At 53.6% G+C, this 23435-nt stretch overlaps 1 protein-coding gene across 5 annotated transcripts in view; it reads right to left on the bottom strand.

The window, feature by feature from the left end:
• Positions 1 to 23435, bottom strand: part of LOC144733589 (type 2 lactosamine alpha-2,3-sialyltransferase-like) — a 59253-nt gene that overhangs the window by 2628 nt on the left and 33190 nt on the right. For 4 of the 5 annotated variants that reach the window (XM_078615611.1, XM_078615612.1, XM_078615614.1 and 1 more), the window contains 9 exons: positions 17939 to 17972; positions 15796 to 15870; positions 15547 to 15594; positions 12371 to 12513; positions 10209 to 10278; positions 9492 to 9587; positions 8092 to 8278; positions 5989 to 6126; positions 2066 to 2215 (listed from right to left, as the gene is read on the bottom strand). In XM_078615611.1, coding sequence (XP_078471737.1) covers positions 2066 to 2215; positions 5989 to 6126; positions 8092 to 8278; positions 9492 to 9587; positions 10209 to 10278; positions 12371 to 12513; positions 15547 to 15594; positions 15796 to 15870; positions 17939 to 17972 — 941 coding nt within the window. The remainder of the gene's footprint in view (positions 1 to 2065; positions 2216 to 5988; positions 6127 to 8091; positions 8279 to 9491; positions 9588 to 10208; positions 10279 to 12370; positions 12514 to 15546; positions 15595 to 15795; positions 15871 to 17938; positions 17973 to 23435) is intronic. The other variant, XM_078615613.1, reaches the window with a different exon arrangement.

Below are 23435 nucleotides of genomic sequence, written 5' to 3'. Positions count from 1 at the left end.
CACATATCAGTGAGCATCGCCCTCCTGCTGTGAAAACCTTTGCAGGATCCTCCTGAAAAACAGTCATGAAGAGTCAGTGAAGCTTTCCTGGGTAAACAAACAGAATAATAGTCATGTTAATGTGACAAAAAAATCACTCTGAAATTAACCAATTGATATAACGAATGGCAAGATCGCCCCCTACCGGTATATTATTGCCAACTCACAGGCAAGATGCTTTGTTCCCTTTGTGCCACACGTCCGGACGAGCTGCTCATAGGGAGTTCCGCAGGTAAAAAAAAAACGTGCTCTGAGACGTTTGGTTACGTTATGCGCACAATATATATATGCGAGTATCATTATTTCTACGTATCACTATGTAATTCTATAATCACAGTACAGATATAGCCCATCATGGGACCTCCCTTGCCGTATCAAAATAAAATAATAGGTTTTACCCTTTCTGGCAATAAAACAGGTGTTAAGATGTTAAAACACCAAACTGAAACATTCTGCAAGGAATCATGTCTACATTAACCACATTGCTTGTGGTGAACATGCAAACAAAACACAATGCATACACTACCAGAGTACTACCAGAGCATGTTTAATTTGTTTTCATTTTTAGTTTGGTGTTTTAACATCTTAACACAACTGTTTAATTGCCAGAAATGGTAAAACCTATTGTTGTATTTTGATACTGGCAAAGGAGGCCCCATGATGTAGCTGCTCACCCCCAGCTCTCAATGTCCTAATGGTGGCATTGTCTTTGTGCTGTTCACCTTTAGGTGTCCTCTGGTCTAACACTGTGTGAGACTAGGCTCGAAAGAAAGCTGTCTCTGGTGTGGACCAATCAGTTTAAAACACAATGCATATACTATCAGAGCATGTTTTTGTTTTGCATGTTCAGCACAAGTATATGTGATTAATGCAGACATGATTCCTTATGAAAGGTTTCAGTTTGATGTTTTAACCTTAACGCCTGTTTTATTGCCAGAAAGGATAAAACCTATTCTTTCAAATAGAGCCCCGTTTTATCAATCCAAAGCTGGATGGGGGGGGGGGGGTCTCTCCTTGTTGTGCGATCATGGGGATTATTTGGGCCATGGTTTGCCGGGGACATTCCTCCACGTCTAGAAGCCAGGGTCTCAGTGGTGCTGGCACAGTTACTGATATAAACATTATGAACCCTCTGACAGACAGAGAGAGACACTCAGACTCAGGGTCTCAGTGGTGCTGGATCAGTGACTGATGTAGACACTGTGCCAGCCCCACTGAGACCCTGAGTCTGAGTGTCTCTCTCTGTCTGTCAGAGGGTTCATAATGTCTACATCAGTAACTGTGCCAGCAACACTGAGACCCTGGGTCTGAGTGTCTCTCCATGTCTGTCAGAGGGTTCATAATGTCTATATCAGTAACTGTGCCAGCAACACTGAGACCCTAGGTCTCTCTCTCTCTCTGTCTGTCAGAGGGTGAATGCAGTGGTTCTGGCTCAGAGATTATGAACCCTCTGACAGAGAGAGAGAGAGGCACTCAGACCCAGGGTCTCAGTGAGGATGGCTCAGTGACTAGATACAGACATTCTTTAGCCGGGCGGTGGTGGCGCATGCCTGCAATCCAGCACTGTGGAGGTGAAGGCTGGTGGGTCACACGCATTTTTACAAAACTAGCTTGTCGTGGGCGTCGGTGAGCCATAGTCTGGCTTCCCAGGAGGAGGTGGTGCAGCAAAAATGTGGACTCCACCAGTTCCGTCCGTATGGGACTTGCGTGTAAACACTCGTCAATTGGCAAATAACAACTCTACAAAGGACCACAGAGCTTGGGCAGTTGTTGGTAGCGCCGGGTCAAACCGCCCGGCCGCCACTGCTGCCTTCCCCACGTGATGCGGTTCCTCCTCGCGCCTCTGAGCTGTCCTCTCTCTCTCTCTACGAGAGCGATGGGCGAGAGCTGTGCGGCGACGGTGGCGTGTTATAGTTTGGCATCATTATTATGATTGCGACGACGACGACGATGATGATGACGATGAACCCTCCGGTGGGCAGAGGGACACGGGAGCCCCGTAGTGCGGACGCTGGGGCCTGCGCACCTTGTTCATGAAGGACATGGTGTCGTTGCCGTAGTAATGCACCGGGTTGTCCGGGGAACTGGCGTTGTAGCCAAAGCCGGCGATGTGCAGCTCGTCGCACAGACGCAGCCCGATCGTGATGGCGATGATGCCCGTTGTGGGAGTCAGAGGCTGTGAGATAAAAACAAAAAGACCCCCCCCCGTGTAGCCTTCAACAGACTGTTGGGGCAAGCGCTGTACGCGGGCACCGATCAAGGCCGGCACTGCCCACGAGGGGGTGGGTGGCCCACACAACACCCGGCCGCCTTTGTCTCCCGAGTGGCGATGTTTACACAAACGCACAGCGGTGTGTGGGAGAGTAGAGCCATCATGATGCCGGTTGTAATTACTGGCGAAACGTCGTACTCGAAATGTAAATGTTGTGGGTTTACTCTCCAACGCACCGGTGTGCTGGAATTGTAACGAATTGGCACGTTCTGTTTAGGTGACAAACCTTGATAACTGACTGCGTCGGATGGTGGCGGGTTTGACGACGCATTTTTAGTTACGCGATCTAACCCAGAAAAACACGACTTTGAGCTACTTTCATGTCGTCCGATTGGTCGAGGAATCGAACCGACAGTCCGGCAGAAGAAAGGATTCACAAGCTCCGCTCGACGGAGGACGAACGGCGCCGGCACCAGGGTTCGTCCACAAGAGGGAGCCACACGCTCATGTTGTGCAGGGATCATCAGAATTATAACATTGACGAGACCAGAGGAATCCGTTGAGCTATAAAGTTCGTTATTTTCACAGATGTCCAGTAGGGGCGGGTTACAACAACAAAGAGCACAACAACACGATAGCAGTGCCAAGTACAAGAAAGGTAAACAAATCACCCAAACACAGATACAAACACAAAATACACCATCCCCATGCTACCAGGCCACGCCCACTGAGGTACGAACTTATCTTTCAGAAGCGACCTGGACACAAATGATAGCTCAACAAAGTGGCCCATCATTTGGACATTTATAGCACCAAAATGATCTAATACTTAGTATGTCCCACCATGAAGGTATAATGTGTTTAGTCGATTCCTGACCGGTGTTTGAACTTTCAACCTTCAGAATGTGCCCCCAGTATGCGATAACTGCCACAATGGGCGGAGGTATGAATTTGTAATGAGGCCCGACACACGTGGTGGGTAAGAACGTCACACCAACAAGCAGTACAAAAAGACGACCGTGGTACGAATAACTGGAAACATTCCTCCTCGCCGTATCCGTCTCTTCGCATAAACGTTTTTGTGTTTATTTTGATACACATCCCATCGGCCAACACGGCCTTCTGGGAGTGCATCATGCCAGCAGCACATGGGATCAACACAAGTTAACTCTGGAACTGGTTGACGAGCCACTGAGACCGAGGCTGGCCTGAACCAATCCCAGTGAATTTGACAGATGTCGAACGGCTCTCCCATCAGATACGGGCCGTGTGGAAATCTGCATGGCTGATGGATGTGGACAGGGAATGCTTTGCCTCCCCAGTGGCGATGTTTACACACCGCACCAGGAACTCATTTAATGCTGAGTCGACCTAGGGGAGGCTCAGGACCGGTTCAGATAATCGTCACCACTGGTGTTGGCCGTGAGCGGGAATCGAGCGCTGGATTCGTCGCGCGGCGCTCGAACTGCCCACGTACACACCCATAGCTCACACGTACGTACGTACACACCCATAGCTCACACGTACGTACGTACACACGCATAGCTCTCACGTACGTACACACTCATAACTCACACGTACGTACACACTCATAGCTCACACGTACGTACGCGGCTGTCCAAACAACTCGGCACGAGGACCAAAACCAGAAGTTCCACATTTGGCGGGCGGCCAGCGCATCCCTCAGCGTTTGACAGAAGCGCTGAGTGCTGAGCGCTGGGCGCTGGGGTTGGGCATTCGGTCGAGCGACATGCCCCGGGGGGGGGGGGGGGTAAAGGCGCGGCACCACCTCTCAGGTGCGAGCTCAGCGATTCCGTCGCGCGACATTTCTCACCAAGTCTGCGGTCTGCTGGCTGAGAGGGTGTAAATTAAGTTCGCTGGCAATCGTTAAAAACAACACAACCCCTTAACAAATGCTCCACCACAACCGCCAGCCCGAGGTTCAACTTGCGCGATTGATTGTCTGAGGCAGCGGCAGCTGTTTAATCGTCGCGACTTTGCGATCCACGGCGCGTTTAGAGCGCCGCGCGCGTGCCGCTACTCAACTTCGAAGGGGGCGGCCGTCGTTATTCGGGGCACCGCCACTGCTCGTCGTCTCGATCCACTGAAGCCCCCCCCCCCGGCGGAGCGGATTACCACCTCACGCAGGAACGGCGCCCCCATTCCACCCCCCCTCCCCCCGTGGTCGTGCCCTCAATTTAGTGGGCGGTGCAGACAAGTCGCCCGCGAGATGCCGCGAGGGGCAGCGAGAGAAAACCTCCGCGGCCGGTGTCGTCATAAGAGGTCGCACGACCTGGCGCAACGGTCCCCCTTTTGTTGGATACGCGTGACGATGACGGTGACGATGATAATAACTCAGAACGCGCCACCGCCAGGAGGAGGAACCACAGACAAGCGGGCAGCAGCCACCCAGCGAGGAGCCGGTGGCCTAAAAGATACATTAATGTCATTCACAAGAAACTACAAAAAAAAATTCGTACAAACATCACCTCCGATTAGCACGGTTGGCTCCGGGCAAAAGACGTTCAACATCATGTCACCAATCACCGTGGAAAACATTTTAAAAAGCACATAATTTCAAGGGCAATTAGCTATTTCATTAGAACTTTATTGTGATGCATAATTGATTTGTGGGGTTAGGCCACGAAAAACCCTCCACCACCAGACGCGGCCAAATACACGTCATTGTCACGTGGTGCACAACGAACGTTTCACGGTGCGCAGATTGTTAATCACTCAGCTCAGTCACCCATCATAGCTGTCAACCCACACGGTTTACCCGTGTTCCTGTACAGGGGAATTGAGTTTTCAGGTCCATACGGCGTACAGCCGTTTCAATACAGGCAACAACAAAACGAATATATTTGTGTTTCTCCCTTGTGATGGGACTTTGTAGGATGAACGTTGAGATCTATAAATGACACGGGGTGACTGATAATGTCTGAATTGGTCTGTAATAAGGAAGGGCACTGATCAGGGGTTGAAAGGTTTGCTCACCGGTAAGCTGAAAAGTAATCCTCACAAAAGTACGAAGTGGGTACGCGACGCTTCTCTTGAAACTGCGCCAAGTATCCTCATGACATAATCCAGGAAGTCAGAACAATCACGTCACCCGAAGCTGCCTTGTCCAACAGGCAACGTGACACCCAATCATACACACGCACGCACGCACACGCACATGCACACACACGCACGCACACGCGGTGTTGTCATTGACACACGTGTTGAGTTTGTTCCTATTTTATTATTTAGATTTTTTTATTTCGTGAATATTTGGTCGGGAGAAATTAACGCAAATAAATGAAATAAATAAAACAAAACAACAACGATAATCCCGATTTAGGAAAGCGGACTAGAGGATTCATTGTGGATTTCGTATCGTACGATATCATCCCGGTCAACGGTGACTACGCAAAAAATCGCCCCCCCTGCCCCCCTCCATCCACCATCGTTACCAATGCAGTCTCAACGTCGGCTGTGGGAACTGAGCGTTGCGGTGTGATCGCCGCTCGTGTGACTCTAAACACTGTGTTGCGGGGGAAATGCAAGGGGAGACGCGCCCTCGGACTCGAGAAATCAAAGAGCAGCTCTGCACGGGGTCGCTCTCCAACGCGATGCCTCGCGGGATTTCGGAGCGGAGGTTTCTCCATCACGCCGCGCGTGCGTGCTTGCGTGCGTGTGTCTGTGCGTGCTTGCGTGAGTGTGTCTGTGCGTGCGTGCTAGACGCCCGGCGTTACCGCTGAGATGAGATTCTCCGGAGAGATTCCGACGAAGTGCTGCCCGGCCACTTTGATGAGATCGGGGTTGATGATGTTCATGTGGTCGCTCGCGAACGACGTTGCCTTCGGCGGAGTCTTCCAGAACCCGTGCGTGCTCTACGGACAACGAGGCCGGACGGAGATCAGTAGCGATCAGTCGGAGCGTGTCGGTGACCTTCGCACGAACAACTCGTGTTACGCTGATGGTGGTAGTGGTGACGGTGGTGATAGTAGCAATGATGGTGGTGTAAGTGACTCAGCGGTGGTGGTGATGATGTAGTGACTAAGCAGTGGTGGTGGTGATGGTGGTGTTGGTGGTGGTGGAGTAGTGACTAGGTGGTGGTGGTTGTGGGGCGCAGTGATGAGCATCCTGCGCGCTCTGCCCGGCGACCCAACTTCGATTTATGCTCATTGCCAACACCAGTGTCGATTATAATGATCTCAACCGGTCCTGGACCTCCTCAAGTTCAACTCAGCTTCAAATGAGTCCGTGGCTCTTTGTGTAAATATCGCCACTGGAAACCAGCCCCCTCATGTGCCGTGCCGGCTTTCATCTGCGCTCGCTCACAGCATTTGCCCCACCAGCCTGTTAAAGGCTGTACGGGGGGATCTTTGTGCATGCGTGTGATTAGCGGGGAGTGGTGGCGCTCCGGCTGGTTCAATAAGCCGTATTCCCAGTGGCCAAAGTCACTCCCTCCCAGCCGGGACAAACATGGGTGACGCGTGCTGCGAACTCAGCCTGGAGGAACTGCCTTGAGTCAACGCAACCTTTTGGTGGGTAAACAGCATGGGCGGTGCAATGTCAGCACTGGGGGAGACAAAGGTGACTGGGTGTTGCGCTCATCACGACACATTGCCATGCTGGTTTCAGCATTCACAGCTATTGCGTCCATCTTTCTGCGCGTATTTTGTTCGGCCGTAATTTCTTGGCGTTGTACATTTATTCATTTCCGATATTCATCCAATCCTCTCCCGTGCTGTGAGTTACTGAACGCCTCCGGGATTAGACGACACATAATGATCTGGGAAAATTCGTGTCTCTAAAGTACCCCTTCACTGCACTGCGCGAGGACTGAAACTCATTGAATTGTCACGTGTGACAGTGTTCAGCGTGATCACTTTTTATCATAACAGCTCACTCGCCGGCTCAGTTGAAGAATTCTCACAAATGAATGTATCTAATCAGATACTTGTCTAATTAGGTACTTTGTAGATGTGTATATAATCAGATACAATTGTACATTTTGTGGGTTCATTCTCCAATTCACCGGTGTGCTGAACTAGTAACGAATTGGCCCGTTCTGTTTACGTGACAAACCTTGCTAATTGGCTGTCGGGTGGTGGCGGGTTTAACGACACATTCATATTTTCGCGATCCAACCCAAAAATAACCTCTATTACAGATACTTATATGCTTGCTACATTTTCTCATATCGTCACGTGGCCAAGCCCAAAAATCTGTGATGGATTATAGTACTGCGTGTCCGCAATAAAATACACCCCAAGTTATCCCGTCGTGCTATAAGCATCGCGTCGAGAAGCGAAGGATCCATTCGGAAACTCTCACAGAGCAGTGGAGAATGGCCCAGGGAAGCGGACACCACGGAGCTAACTCCGAGGTCTCTATAAGTTGACCTGCGGGTCAGTGCGGTAAGGGGCAGCACATTCCAAACATTCCAGACCAAATGCCATGCTGTGAGCGCAGGTCCAGTGGGCGATCCATTACGGCGCAGGCCGGCATCCCCCACCAGAGCAGGCTAGACCACATGCCAATCATCGCCCACTACTGGCAGACTTATGGCAGCTTGAAATGCAGATGCCGAGTCACCTCGTGCCACACAGGGACAGCTGTCACTGGGGGTCCCCTAGGCTAGACCACGTGCCAATCATCGCCCACTACTGGCAGACTTATGGCAGCTTTGAGCGTAGATGCTGGCGTTGCGACGAGACGCGATGCCAGTCGCGTATCCCGTGAGTAAATCGCTCCGAGATGCCCCGGCGTGAACAAGGGGGCGGACCCTACCAACAACTACCCCCCCCCGCCCTCTGCCGCTACCATCGTCCCCATCACGCGGCACTCACCACGGGCTGCTTGCGCAGGACGGCCAACAGCCACTGGAGGTCGCGCGACTTGAAGGGCAGGAAGACGAGGAAGGAGGAGCGGTCGTGCTCGGCGCTCGTGTCCGGCAACGACTCCGGGTAGCAGAGCCGCAGCGACGTGCGGTTCCCCACGTCGCGGGAGAACCCGCGCAGCGGCGCGTCGTTCATGCTGCACGCACCGAGAAGATCGTTGGCGCTTGTGCGTGCGCGTGGCGCGCGTGGTGCGCAGTAGTGTAGCGGCTCGTGCACTCTGCTACAAATGCGGCGGCCCGAGTTCGAGTCTTCGCTCGTGAACGATAACAGTGGCGAATATTTTACACTGGTTCTGAGTCTGTTCTAGGTTGACTCAGCCTTAAACGAGTGCCCGATGCGGTGTGTAAACATCGGCACTGGGAGATAAAGGCAACTGAGCGTCGTGTTGGCCTACCCAGCCCCTCGTGTGCCTTGCCCGCCTGATTAGGTGCTCGCAAAAGAACTTGCCCCAACAGTCTGTTCATGGCTACACGGGGGGGGGGGGGATCTCCGTGTGCGTGTGGCCACATAGAGGGGGCTAAACGGGCACAGCACAGGCTGAAGAAGCTCTGAGCGGGCTGGTGTGGTAGAGCAGGATCTGGAGCCGAGTGGACTTGTCGATGGTTTGGTGTCAGCGGCATCAAGATTGGCCTCGAGTGGAGGAGGCTCGTGAAGATGCTAACTGGGCCGTGCACTTTGAGGCTGAGGAGTGACGCTCACAACTGGCGGACGTGGCGGGCGGCTAAACCGCAGCGAGTTGGTCTCGCCGCCCCACGACCCCTGTCCGCTTCACAGTCGATGTTAAAGATATCTTGCGTGAGCCAAACAAACGGGGGTCGGCATTTACACCATTGGAACCTCATTTGCCAGTAAAAAAATATGATAATTGGTTTTTTACCCTTCTATCTGGCAACAAAACTGACACCTTTTTTTACAAGGAGTCATGTTTGCATAGACCACAATACCTGCAGTCATAATGCAAACAAAAAACATAACTCTGATAATGTATGCACTGTCCTTCAAGTTGATTGGTCCACACCCGAGACAGCTTTCCTTAGAGCAGCCAATACACACAATACACACATCCTCCTTCCCAAATCTGCCCCTCCACGTAATAAATAACGATGTGAAACCTATCCCGTCAGCCGCACATCCTTCTGCATACTTCCAGTAGCGTTTAATGCAACAGAACGCACGCTGGCAGGAGCAAAGCCGGTCTCGACGTTGAGCGTCTCATCGACCGGGTACCACAAAGCGGTGTCGCCTCCCCCCGCCCACCGGTGATCACCTTGCGCAAATTCCATTCGTTCTGACCGTCGTGATTCTAACAATCAGTATTGCTATTATTATAATCATCGTCGTCGTCTCACCGTATGACGATGTCGTAGGAGTCGATGCAGCTGCCCAGGCCGCTGTCCTTGAGCACGTTCCCATTGCCCACCACGACGCAGCGCCGGCACTGCGCACTGCGGAGCGCACGGCACGCACGTCACAAACAGTGCACCCACTCCACCCACGCCACCCACACCACCCACGCCACCCACACCACGCACATCACCAACGCCACCCACACCACCCACGCCACCCACACCACGCACGCCACAAACAGTGCACCCACACCACATTCTAAAATAAAAACCCAACGTGCCAGAACCCTCCAGAAAAGAGTCCCGCAACTCAGTGCGGCTCTCCCGATGAAGGCGGCAAATTGTTACGATCATTACAACCGCAGCAGAGCACGCAACACGAACACGGCGGAAGCTGCACGTAGCGCCACCCTCGTTTGCTTTCGCAGTCGTGCTGATGTCGCGGCTGACCGGCGCGCTGCGGTTCCGTGCCACGCGTCGCTCGGAACGACGTCCAACATGGCCACGAGCGGCCATTCAACTTTAACGTGAACATTTTGGCATTCGATTCAGGTGTCCCTGAAGAAGCCTCCCGGCACGCGGCACGAGCCGGAGACGAGCGTCGGCACGGTGCTCGCTGCCAGCACGTGGACACGCGCCCGGTGGATATTCCACATTCCCGTGGCAGGGGTCAGCTGTTGTCCGTAACTTTACTTCTCACGCACGGTGTTTTCTGCTCACCTTGTTAATTTGTTCACGGAAAGTGGATGTTTCAGGAGTTGCAAAAGGGATCTCATGTTCATGCTGTCAGCTGAAATCACAAGGCATTGACGAAGTGATTATACAGCTGTGAGATATTAAAGTGATACAACTCAAAACACATCTGATATCATATTAAATAAGTTGGGCCCCCACATGGCCATTATTAACCACCTGGGGCAGACAGAGAGAGACACGCCCAGACCCAGAGCTTGAGGCCCAGCATTTCAGTCGTGCTGACTCGGGTCTTGAACCCAGAAAAAATACAATTCTCGTAAGCATGAGCTCAGTGGGGCCCCGATATGGCCATAGTGAACCCTTGGTTAAACCCCTCAGAATATTCCGAATATATTCAGGTTTCAGGAACGGAGCCGGCTGGGCTCTGTGACTTTATTTAAAATTGGAGGGACGGGGTGAAATTTTGTTTACGTTGAGGCATTTAATTAGGCGCACTTTTACTTTCCACTCCAACAAAACCACGGCCTTGGGGGGAAATAATAACCTCGTTTGTCATGGGCGGGGAGTGGAGGGAGCGGGGGGTGGTGACGCTTAAACCACAGTTGCCTACACCCACCCCCCCCCGGAAGCCACTCAAATACTTCGTACGCTTTGGCATTCGTGCCTCGCTCCCAGGGCAGGGCGGCCATCATACGGGAAGGTGCGGTCGTGATTCTCGCAGGCGCAGTCCACAGCTGCGTCGCGGTGAAGGGGTGACACTGCTGTGTTGTGTAAACCGCTCACCCAAGATTTAAAACAAATTTGGACCATAAACGCCGGCGCACAATAAGCCGACTTTTTTGTTTGAACGACGTCACGGAACACTTTAACGTCAACCGTGAAGCAGGCGGAGTGCGGCATTGCGATGGTGAATGCACCCCACGCATTACTCGCGCTCCGCACTGACATTCGTGGTCCGTGCGAAATTAGCACAAAATTGGGCTGTGAGAATTGCACTCGGACTTTGCGGCGAGTTGAATCTTGTTTTTTGTCGTCACGTTGTTACACGCCTGCGCAGCCGTGCGATGATTCTGTTTTAGTTTGGCCGCGTCGGGCAGCCGGGAGGGTTTCTGTGACACAACCGCTGGTGAAGTCGTGATTGCGACCTAACCGCAAAATGCATATTGAATCATCGCGTTGCGAAAAGCTGCGCGGTTCACTTTCAGCGAAAAGTTTCACTTCCTCAAAAATCGCAGTTGCTAGTTTAACGACCTGATTGGACTGTGTGAATGGGTGAGTGTGGGTGAGTGATTGTGTGAATGGGTGAGTGAGTGAGTTGTTGGGACCTGCAGTTCGGTGGAGGTTGAACAGTGTGGATGGAAGGTCATGGGAATGGAGACCATTGTGGTAGTGATTGAAGAGAGATTTGGTGAGTGGGTGAGTTGGGTGGGTGAGTTGGGTGGGCGAGTGAGTGTGTCGGTGGGTGGGTGAGTAAAGTTAACCAGGGCAGTTACGACAAGCGAGCGATAATTGGACAAGGAGCAAGGAAAACGTCCATATCCCCACGTGCCCACCTCACTTCGTGCTGCATGAGAGTCACGCCGTCAAGAACAATAAATCACTCGGGACGTTAAGACTCCGCTGTGTGCGGCGCAGAGGGAGGTATGCCTGGAATGCCGATCGGCGATAATTCAGCACCAGAGGGGAAGGCTGCAGCTACTTGGTGATGACCTAACTCAATTCTGTCTCCACGTAGAAAGAAAAACATTGTTGAACCACATTGGCCGAGTTGATTAGCCTTCCGAACCGATATTGTTGTCGAGCCGAATTCGCTTGCAGCTAGCATACTTCGCAAGAACCGTTACAACATCGTGGGTCTGGGCCAGGCAGATAAATTACCAGATGTTATTGTCAAGAGCACTCCACAGAGACTACGGTGCCCTGTTCAACGCAAAAAACGATACCGTACACAAACTCGTTACAAATGACGAGATGACGGACGCATCATGATGCATATGATGATGACACTGATGCCGATGACGATGATGATTTGGCCGATTCAGCCCATGACCAAAATTTGAACTGGCGACCTTCCGATCGTTACCGCCAAGCACTCTGACAACTTGCGCCACCCGTGGTGCTTCCCAGCGATAATGAACAAACTGCCCTGGGACTGCGGCGGTTTCCCTGAATAAATACAAACTCACAGACGGTTCTTATCTTGTAGGGCAGCTGCTCCATTGTGTAGATCCAGGCCTTCCTGTGGCGCCGAATGTCCTGATTTTGGTATCGAAACCTCTCCATGTCCTTTTCTCCCAGGAACGGGTCGCCGGCCTGGCTCAAGTCCACCCTGCAAAAGTCGCACCGGCCACGCGGACGCCGCCGCTCGAGAAGGCTGAAGCGACGGCACCGGCTCTGCGCCCGGGCCTCCGATGTCGCGATAAACGTCTCTGCCGTGAACATTTACATCGGAGTGCGTGAAAGCAAACAACATCTTGGCAAATATCCCGGTCGTAAAGCCCGGGGGGAGGAGGATGAAATACGGGCTTCCTTGAACGAGCTGGCTTGTCTGGCTTGGTCAGCCCGCCTCTTCTGTCAGTCAGCTGCCCGGAGTCGGTACGGATTGAGAAAGGAAGTTGTCTGCCTGCCGCGCTGCGAGACGCGCGGCAGAGCGGTGGGTGAGACGCTGGGCTTCAGGTAGAGCTGAGCCCCGGCCTGGAGCCCTCCAGCGATCGGTGGCACACGCATAAAGGGGCCACGCTTATCGGGGCCCTCATTAACTGGAATCGCATTTGGCAAACGCTGCGCCGTGCTCTTGCCAGCGACGCTGGCAACGCAACGGGGTGAGTGCGCGTGGCACCGGCAGGCGTTTGTGTGTTACAGATAAGGGAAGACCGGTGGTCAAATGTTGCACACATTTATTTGGCGGCAATGCAAACGTTTTATGTAACTGCGTTGTAAACTTTGCCGCTGATGAAGGCCTCCGTCAGCAGTTGCCATCTCTCACTATCTGGCGGTGTAAAAATCCAGCTGCACGTGAGCCGATTTCATCACTCCATCTCCTTGTCCTCTCAGACGCGTCCCATCCCTGAACTGTGCCACTCTCGTCAATATAAATATCCCTTTTTGAGCCTTCAAACACGCTCACCACAAGTACGTGTGGTTAATGCAGACTTTCTGCCTCGCAAAAGGTATCTACTTGGTGTTTGAACATCTTAACACATCCTTTTTTATTGCCAGAAAGGGTAAAACCTGTTCTTATTTTTCATATTGAGGGAAGTGCTGTTAGCGAGCACCTACTTAAGGCTGGAATTCCACGTGTGTGATGGGGTGGTGTGATGAACTTGAACAAACGCACGTGCATTCATGTGGTTGAACACACCCATACATGCGAACACGTACAGAAGAACATACGCAGGGTGAACACACATTGGGACGAACACACGTAGGGATGAACAAGCATGCACGAACACACACGCGAGCACACACACACACGCGAGCACACACACACACGCGAGCACGCACACACACGCGAGCACGCACACACACGCGAGCACGCACACACGCGAGCACGCACACACACGCGAGCACGCACACACACGCGAGCACACACACACACGCGAGCACGCACACACACGCGAGCACGCACACACACGCGAGCACGCACACACACGCGAGCACGCACACACGCGAGCACGCACACACACGCGAGCACGAACACACACGCGAGCACACACACACGCGAGCACACACACACACGCGAGCACGCACACACACGCGAGCACGCACACACACGCGAGCACGCACACACGCGAGCACGCACACACACGCGAGCACGCACACACACGCGAGCACGCACACACACGCGAGCACGCACACACGCGAGCACGCACACACACGCGAGCACGCACACACACGCGAGCACGCACACACACGCGAGCACACACACACACGCGAGCACGCACACACACGCGAGCACGCACACACACGCGAGCACGCACACACGCGAGCACGCACACACACGCGAGCACGAACACACACGCGAGCACACACACACACGCGAGCACACACACACACGCGAGCACGCACACACACGCGAGCACGCACACACACGCGAGCACGCACACACGCGAGCACGCACACACACGCGAGCACGCACACACACGCGAGCACGCACACACACGCGAGCACACACACACACGCGAGCACGCACACACACGCGAGCACGCACACACACGCGAGCACGCACACACACGCGAGCACGCACACACGCGAGCACGCACACACACGCGAGCACGCACACACACGCGAGCACGCACACACACGCGAGCACGCACACACACGCGAGCACGCACACACACGCGAGCACGCACACACACGCGAGCACGCACACACACCCGAGCACGCACACACACGCGAGCACGCACACACACGCGAGCACGCACACACACGCGAGCACGCACACACACGCGAGCACGCACACACACGCGAGCACGCACACACACGCGAGCACACACACACACGCGAGCACACACACACACGCGAGCACACACACACACGCGAGCACACACACACACGCGAGCACAACAACAAATCGCCGTCCGCCACTGAGTGGCGGGTGACGTCACCACGGCGTTTGTGCCACTTTGAAGCCGCGCGAAGTGTCGGAAGGCACGCTGACAGAAGCCCACGGGACAGACCCAAGTGCGATGGGTTGACTGACTGAGACGACTGGCAGATGCACCGGTTGTGCTCCCCGCTGTTCAAACCGTTGACGTTTGTGGGTTTAAGGCAGCGAGCAACGATGCGGTGGGTGCCACTGAGTGCGGGGTCATTGAGTGCAGCGTGGCAGCGAGCACAGGTGAACACGCACACACAGAGGGATGAACGCACGCAGGTGAACGCACACACGCGCGCGTTTCACTCGAGCGCGACGCCATCTGAGCGATGCAGCTTTAAGTAAATCCGCAAAGGCAACAAGGACACATCCAGTGAAAAGCGTATCTGTCAATCTCGTCCATTCTGTCTGTGGAAAGTGTGTGTATGTCTGTGTGGCCACCTATCAGGGCTTAAACGTCCATCAACAGGATGACTTGGCCATCTTAGAAGATGGCATTTGTAACGGTTGACTTTGGTCATCACCGCCGGCTGGGGAAGAATGCCCACTGACGTTTTGACTCGCCACCCTCTTCGTAGCGGAACGTTAAAGGTTCCTGTGACGTCGTTCAGGAAAACGTGGAGTAGGCCGTCGTGTGCCGGCTGTCACGGTCCAAATTTTCCAAATTAAAAAAGACAAAACACTTCCAAGAAGTTAACTCGATTAGGGCTGCGGATAGCACCATCGCTCCCCCATATGACTGCGTGAAGATCCTGCAAACCGTGCCGATGGTAACGCAGCGGCGCCTTCCTTCGCGACAGCGCATCTTGCGCTCTAACAAATGACACAAATACCGGTGGCACAAATACCGGTGTTGAAATTGCACAAATGTGGCACAAATACAGGTGAAGATTGGCACAAATACCGGTGTTGAAATGACAAAAAATATGAAATGGCAAAGCGTTTTTGCGCTCTAACAAACGGCGCAAATACCGAACTGCACGAAAACTTTATGTAAATGATGATGATCATTACCCAGGATGTGAGGCCTTGAACTTCTCCTGCACGTGACTGGGCACGCACATGGGCACGACGATCCTCTTGTCAAACCTGGGCGACAAAAGGGGCGTGGGGGTTTACACAGCGAACGCACCACGCAGCTCACACAACTCAGGTGGCCGCTCGCACGCAACGCGTGTGTACGTGTGTGTGTGTGTACGCGTGTGTGTGTACGTGTGTGTGTGTGTGTACGCGTGTGTGTGTGTACGTGTGTGTGTACGTGTGTGTGTGTTCATTTTTTACCTGGCAGCCCTTCGATTGGTGGAAAACCCACCACCGCCGCGTTCGCTGCCCACCACTCACATTAACATTAGCTGCTCCGAACCGGTCCTGAACCTCCCCTAGGTCGACTCAGCCTCAAATTAGTACCTTGTGCGGTGTGTGGTAAACGCCGCCACTGGGGAGACAAAGGCGGTCGGGCGTGGTGCTGTGAACCCACCCCCCTCGTGTGTCATCAGGGCCTTCATAGGCGCTACTCGCTATCAGCACTTGCTGCAAGTCTTTGTCTTTCGTGGCGAAATAACTCGAGATTCTCCTGCCCGCGGCCAACCTATAGCGACCGTTATGGATGGACATCCCCGCCCCCTCCCCCTGCCTAGGTCGACTCAGCCTTAAATAGGTAGCCGGTGGTGCGGGGTGTAACATACATCGGCAAGCGAAGTGGGCCGGGGCCGCGGCTCTGGCCACACCTTGTGCGAGTGCGCCGCACGCTCCTTCACAGGCTGCTCGCTCACAGCACTTGCCCACTCCCCACCCACACACCCCAACAGTCTACGGAGGCTACACAGACGACCTGAGGCTTTTATACATTTGTTTTTGGAGAGTTGCACAACTATCCCGGCGACCTAGGTTTGATTCCCGGTCACGAGTCCCAACACCATATGACGGGCATGCGGTGTCTGAAGCTGTCCCAGGCCTCCATCTAGGTCGACTCGGACTTAAACGAGTATCTGGTGCAGTCTGTAAATATTGGCATGGCGGGGGGGGGGACCCAAAGGCGGCCAGGCACGATGAAGGCCACACCTAGTCCTAGTGCGCCACGCAGCCTTTAACAGGCGCTCGCTAACAGCACTTGCCCCAACAGTCTGCGTAGGCTACACAGGGGGATATTTGTCTATGGTTCTCTGTGTGTGTGTTTATAAGTCACATGCCATGGGTTTTACTTTCTGCCGAAGCCTCTTAATCCCTGCTGGAAACTGCTGGGTATGAATGAGGTTGACTTAAGGATCAATCCCTGTTGGCACTGGTGTTGAACTTAGGATAATGAGGCTGGGGGGGGCAGCCGAGTTCACTGCCACACAGCGGAGCAGAACGTACACAGAATATGAAGGTGACCTTCCCGATGCTTCTCTGCGTGTGTGCGGTCTAGGTCGTGTGTAGCGGTCAGCGCACTTGGGTCACCGGTTATCAATTCTATCTCCCGGCGTGGTGGTCGAAACGACGGTGGCGGGATTCTCGAACTGACCCTCTCCCCCCCCACCACAAAAATGGGTCTCGCCACAGTCGACTTTAGCAGACCGCACGCGGTGCAGCTGTAAAGTGCTCGGCGTTCCCGCCTCTTCCCAAGACGTCTTCGTCGGCGTGGAAGAGTTTGGCCCAAAATGTACCCTCTGGAGAGGCTCTCGAGAGCTTCCTTCAGGTGCGGGCCCTTTTCTCAAGCAGTGCGGTTGAGCAAAGCAAATGCACGGCTACACCTTTTGCGTTCTTTTTTTTTGTTAGCGTCAAACCGAAGTCCAGTATCTCAGCGATCGAAAGTTGCCGGAGACCACGACGACCCCCATCGTCCCTTGGCGGTCCTCAGCTGGATGCTTAAAAATTCCACATTCCCGTGATAGGTGGGCCAGTCTCTCCACAGGACAACCACTCTCGACTTTCCCGCAATGCCGTGCTCAATGTATGAAGCCTGGATCGATGTTGATGGCGATTGAGGCCGGGTTGATCCCCCGCCCACCATCCCAACGAGGAATTGGGAGTCATGTGACCTTTCCGATCGCGAATTGTGCGACTCTAAACCGCTGCAACCGCCGAGAGGGTGCGGGGGGGGGGGCTACCGCACCAACCCTCTCGCGGCATTGCAAGTGGCGTGCGGCGCGTGTTAGGCACCACGTGCTCTACTCACTCTTGTGTGCGGTCCTGCAGACTGAACCCTCGCCCTGCCAGCAAACACCATAAAAAAGAAAAAAAGCACACGAACCGCAGAGCGTCATCGTTAATGGGGGTAGGTGGGTGGGGAGATCCACCAACGGGGGTCACGTCACCTGTCCCCCAACCCTCCCAGCTTTCCAGCATCTCGCCTCCGTGGTGTCCATCGCCACCGTGGGCACCCACGGTGGCGACGGGCCAATTGGCAGAACAAGGGCAGCGGGAGGATATCCGCCAATACAAACAGATCAACAGGGCAGGTCACATGCCACGTGGAGTAAGAAAAAAAGCAATACGCCGTGAAAAAAAATTACAGTTAAAAACCTTTCCACACCACCAGTGAAACCGCAGAGAATTGTGACGAGCCAATTCCAAAATGCACGGTCCAATGCTCCCTGATCTTGTCTGCAACCCTCTTTTCTTATCGCACCGTATCTCTCCATCTTATCACGCATCTCTCGCCACGGTGGCGAGATGTTAACTACCTCGCCTGGTATACAGGAGGTCGTGGATTCCATCCCGACCCTGACGCCTGTTTATTTGGAATCTGCGTGTTCTCCCCGTGGTCGCGTGGATTTTTCTCCGGGTCCTCCTCTAGTTTTTCCCTCCACATTTACAATCAACGAGCATTTAGAGTTTTTGGCTGCGAGAAATGGCTACATGATAAGCCACTTAATTGGCACTATTAAATGCAGTCCAAACAAAAAATGCACGCAATAAAACGTCGCCTAACCGAGCGTCACGTACCTGAGCATTCGCGTACCCGATCGTCACGTATCCGAGCGTCACATTCCCGCCCCGACCGATCAACCGCCCACACTTAGCGCAGTGTTTGTGCCTGGTGGTGGTGCAGCAGGAACTTTTACTACGGGATGTTCACAAATTCCATTTTATGCCTCCCATCACCGGCGAGTCACGCTCTATGCGACGTTCGACCGCATCGACAGCCCCCGTGCAACGGGGGAAACGCCCAAATACACGCAGACCTCCTGTGACGGTTTCGACATTCAACGTCTCCTTGTTTGAACCTGACCTTTTTTCGTGTGTTTTTGTGAAATAGCTTCCATTCGGTTGCGGCGATGACAAAAGTAATCGTCTCAGACACAACATCCCACATCGTGGATGCGTAACTCCAAACAGGTGACCGCACATGCCCCACAAACAGATCGGATGACTCAAAGTTTCACTTCATGTGTCCCGTGTCAACTTTGCAGACAGATTTAGCTTTGTGGATATACTTAAGCTAACATTAGTTCAGCAGCGCTGGGTTCATAAGAGAAAACTCTGGACTGGTTTCGAACATTCAGCCTCATTAGCAGAGCCAGGTGTGGAAACAACAACAAGGCACACGTGCGCTGCTTACAAACAGAGGGAAGACACAAACTCCCATCATGCCTTGCGTGTGTGCATGTCTTGTGACCACCACATTGCCTCGGCTAAACCACCACCTCGAGAGAGCTGAACACGTGGCTGTATTATTGATGATACCACCAGCCGGGCGGCGGTGACCCACGCCTGCAAGCCAGCACTTTGGGGGGTTGGGGGTCGGTGGATCTCACACAGATGGGCTGTGAAACTGCCTTCCCATTGGCGTCGAGGAGCCGCTATTGCCCTGGGTCACCAGGAAAACGCGGCCCGACAGAATTTGGTTGCCACCCGTTTCACCGGCGTGGAGCAGAGTGCTGCCCCCCCCCCACGCACGCATGGCTCTCTTCATGGCTTTCTTCATGGCTTTCTTACACGCACGGAAACTCTCATCGAGTGGCCGATGACACCTTTCTATGTAGAGGACCGCAAAGCTTTGGCAAATTGTCGGCGGCGCCGGCTTGTCGCCTGGCTGCTGCTGCTGCTGCCACCTTCCCTGCTCTTTCGTGGTTCCTCGTGCCAATGCGGCGGTGGCGGTTGTTGTTGTTATTGTGGTCACGCCTTCACTACCGCCTGAAGGGATGGCCGCACTCTCAACGCGTTTCACCTCGGCTCGTTCTTGTTTGTATTTGCTCTCCAGCACGAGTCTCCGCGATGAATTCTCTCTCCATGTCCATGTTCATTGCTGCAGGGGCAACCGCTGGCGAGCCGCCCCAGGCACCTCTCTTGCAGCCTGAATATTATTTATTAATATTATTTACTAATATTATTTATCAATAGTATTTTTTAATATTATTTACTAATATTATTTATCAATAGTGTTTATTAATATTATTTACTAATATTATTTATCAATAGTGTTTATTAATATTAATAACTGACATTATTTATCTTCGCCATGCTAATCTTTACGGCGAGGCTGGGGCGTTCGGGGAGAGCATTAGCGTCTTAACAAGGGCTTCTTTACTCTTCTGCTTCCTCCATTTGGCGTTGAGATAAAGCAACAGGCGCCAGTTTGTACGTTCCGTGTTTTGCTCGAGCCCTTGCACTCGCTCCACGCTCCACGCGCGCTGTAGCCGGGCAGTGATCGGTGACATCCACTTGATGGTCTGCGCCTCACCGCATTGGTGGCGGTGCAGTTCCCTGGTCATCCCATTTCATGGAGGAGCTACCGCACTACCCCGACCCCACAACTTCTTGTGCCTCCTCCACCTTCTCGTCATCGTCGTCGTTGGGACGTGGTCGTCGAGAGCGGTCCCCCTACTGTCGTCGGGACAGTGGAGAGAAGGGGGGGGGGGCGCGGGGGGGCCGCCGTTCTTCCGTCGGCTCTCTTCGGTAACACATAAACCACGTGTCAGCCTCTAAGCTTCACCACGTGGCGTGGGCCTGCAAGGGGCAAGCAAGAGGGAAAAACCCAAAACGCCTCTCCTCCTCCTCCTCTTGTGTCAACACGTCGGTGGCCCCAGCACGGCGCTACCGAGGCAGCTGGAAACGATCAGGTGACGCGGAACGCCTTCTGTGTTTGGCTCGCAACGTGAAGCGCCGACAAGCGAAACATCATAGTTTTTTGTTATTCTTTGTTATTTTCTTTGAACCTATCGACGTGACTTTCCCGAAACACCCAAGAATATGAATTCCTGCAGTCACGAAATCTTTAAGTCATGAGTGAGTGGAGTTTGTATGTTCTCTCCCCCTGTTCTGTATTGGTTTCCTCAAGGGTTGTCCAGTATTCTCCCACAGTTTAAAAACAAACAACGTAACTGGTGTTGGACAAAATCTCCCAATGCCGACAAAGTCACCTGCGAATCCCACACAGCGGCAACATCGCCTCCACTGCGAAAACTTGGGAGGACCCTCCTGTATTTTGGGTAAGCAAGCGTATTAAATAATAATCATTATTATAATCATTGCCCCTCCAAGATCAATAAGACACAAATAGAAATTGCTGACTGCCTGTCTGAACATGGGTTCATTGCTGCCATTTGCTGAGAGCACTTAGCTGCAGATGTCTGGCAGCTTCCAGGACACTCTGGCAATGCGATCTCTCAAGTCTGCCGATTGTTCAACCGCTCATTAAAACGCAAGTGCTCCTCGGCCCTGCATTCGGGACAGCGGTGGCAGCAGAATGCCAATCGGTGTCACGATGCCGCACGGCGAGATATACGGCGAGATGACAAATCTGGATAAAAACTCGACATTCGAAAACGGTGTCAGCTGCACGGCTTCTAAACCCACATCGAGCAGTGCCGTGAAAGCATTCGGGGCGCCGCCACGCTGGCGTGACAGGCAGCGCACACAGAAGTCACCAGTTTGGTTCAATCTCCCGGCCAGGCAGATAAAACAAAACGGCGCAGGTTTCTGACCCTCCTCCACAACCGGCCTCGCCCGTCTACCTCGCGTCGGTGTCACTGATCGCCCCCGCAGTTGACGACTGACACCATCTCCAAGGATGTCTTTGGCCCGCCAAAGGGAAGAGCAGGCCAATCACCCTCCGCTGGAGCTCTCCAGAGATCTCTCTCGAGCGGTGGCCCATCCTTCCAGCAGTGGCTTGAATGGACGAGGAACTGCAGGGGCTGCGCCTCTATCTCTTCATCACGCCGACAAAACGCCGCACAGTCCTGACATCAGAGCGCTCAACGTTCCATTTGCGTTTGCATCAAAGCCTCAACTAAAATTAAACTCAACTAGAAGGAGGCGGTGCTGCTTCGGGATGTTTGGCGAATGATACCGATGGAGAGAGTTTTGGCGTGCGGGAGGAGGCCGGAGAGGATGCAGAGAGCCCACGTGTAGGACAGGAGATACTTGAGGGTCCACGCTGATGGGTTCACGACAAAGTTGCTCTGGTTCTTCCCGAGGTTGACTCGGCAAAACTATTAAAACGAAAAACTTTGTGTTTTATTTGACCACGGAAGGTGCCCACTGAGCTGCTATGCAGCTTTTTATGCGACCTGGCCACAAATGATAGCTCAACGAAGTGGCGGCTCTTCATCACGTGGACATGCATAGCAGCAGCCAAAGACTCTCAAAGCGGGAGCGGCCGCCGAAGAATGGAACGCTCCCTGGGGGGGAGATGGGAGATAAATATAAAAGGACACGTGTTCCGTCTCCACATTATCATCATCATCATCATCCGTCCACTGCTGGATGAAGGCCTCCTCAAGCCATGGCCACCTCTCACACGGTCGTACAACTTCATCAGCCCCCGTGTTGACGGTGCGGAGAGAATTGTTGCTTCGTAAGGAGTGGTGAGAGGTGGCTGCCGGCTTGTAGAGGCCCTCATCCAGTGGTGGGTTTGCATGGCTGACGATGACGGTGGATAGAGTTCTCGCTATCACCATCATTATCGCCATCAGCCACGGCCATTCCGCTTCTGGATGAATGCCTCCAGTTTACAATACGGGCATGTTCATTTCTTATTGTCGTCCAATCACTCACGCACCGTTTGACCACCGGTCTCCCCTTATCTGCAACACACAAACGCCTGCCGGTGCCACGCGCACTCACCCCGTCGCGTCGCCAGCGTCGCTGGCAAGAGCACGGCGCAGCGTTTGCCAAATGCGGTTCCAGTTAATGAGGGCCTCCGATAAGCGTGGCCCCTTTATGCGTGTGCCACCGATCACTGGAGGCCTCCAGGCCGGGGCTCAGCGCTGCCTGAAGCCACGGCTCTCCTCGAAGGCGCCACCCACCACTCGTGCCGAGCGTCTCGCAGCGTGGCAGGCAGACAACCGCTCGCTCGTTCTTCCCAACCTTTGAATCTACTCTCTGTGTGTAATCTCATTATGCCTTGTTATGGACCATCATAGGTCAGCGGGGGGGGGGTTAAAAATATAAACAGCAATGTGTTCTGTCTCCACATCATCGTCATCATCAGCCATGGTCCGTCCACTGCTGGACGAGGGCTACCTCTCACACGGGCTTACAACGTCACAGTGACCCGCCTCACACCTGCACACGAGGAGCCCATTTCATGGCTCCACCTCCTGGCTGCGCATTACGATTCGATCAGCCCCCCCCCGTTCCAGCTGCTAGGCGCTCCGCCCGGGTCCGACTTGTATCTGTCGACTGAGAGTGCGAGCAGCGTTGCTTGCCTGGGCCTGTGCCCTCTAATC

Source organism: Lampetra planeri, chromosome 47 (genome assembly GCF_965212315.1).
Source record: "Lampetra planeri chromosome 47, kcLamPlan1.2.h2, whole genome shotgun sequence".
Taxonomy (NCBI): domain Eukaryota; kingdom Metazoa; phylum Chordata; class Hyperoartia; order Petromyzontiformes; family Petromyzontidae; genus Lampetra; species Lampetra planeri.
The sequence above is the reverse complement of the archived record's forward strand: the minus strand, read 5'-3'. Positions and strand labels throughout refer to the sequence as shown.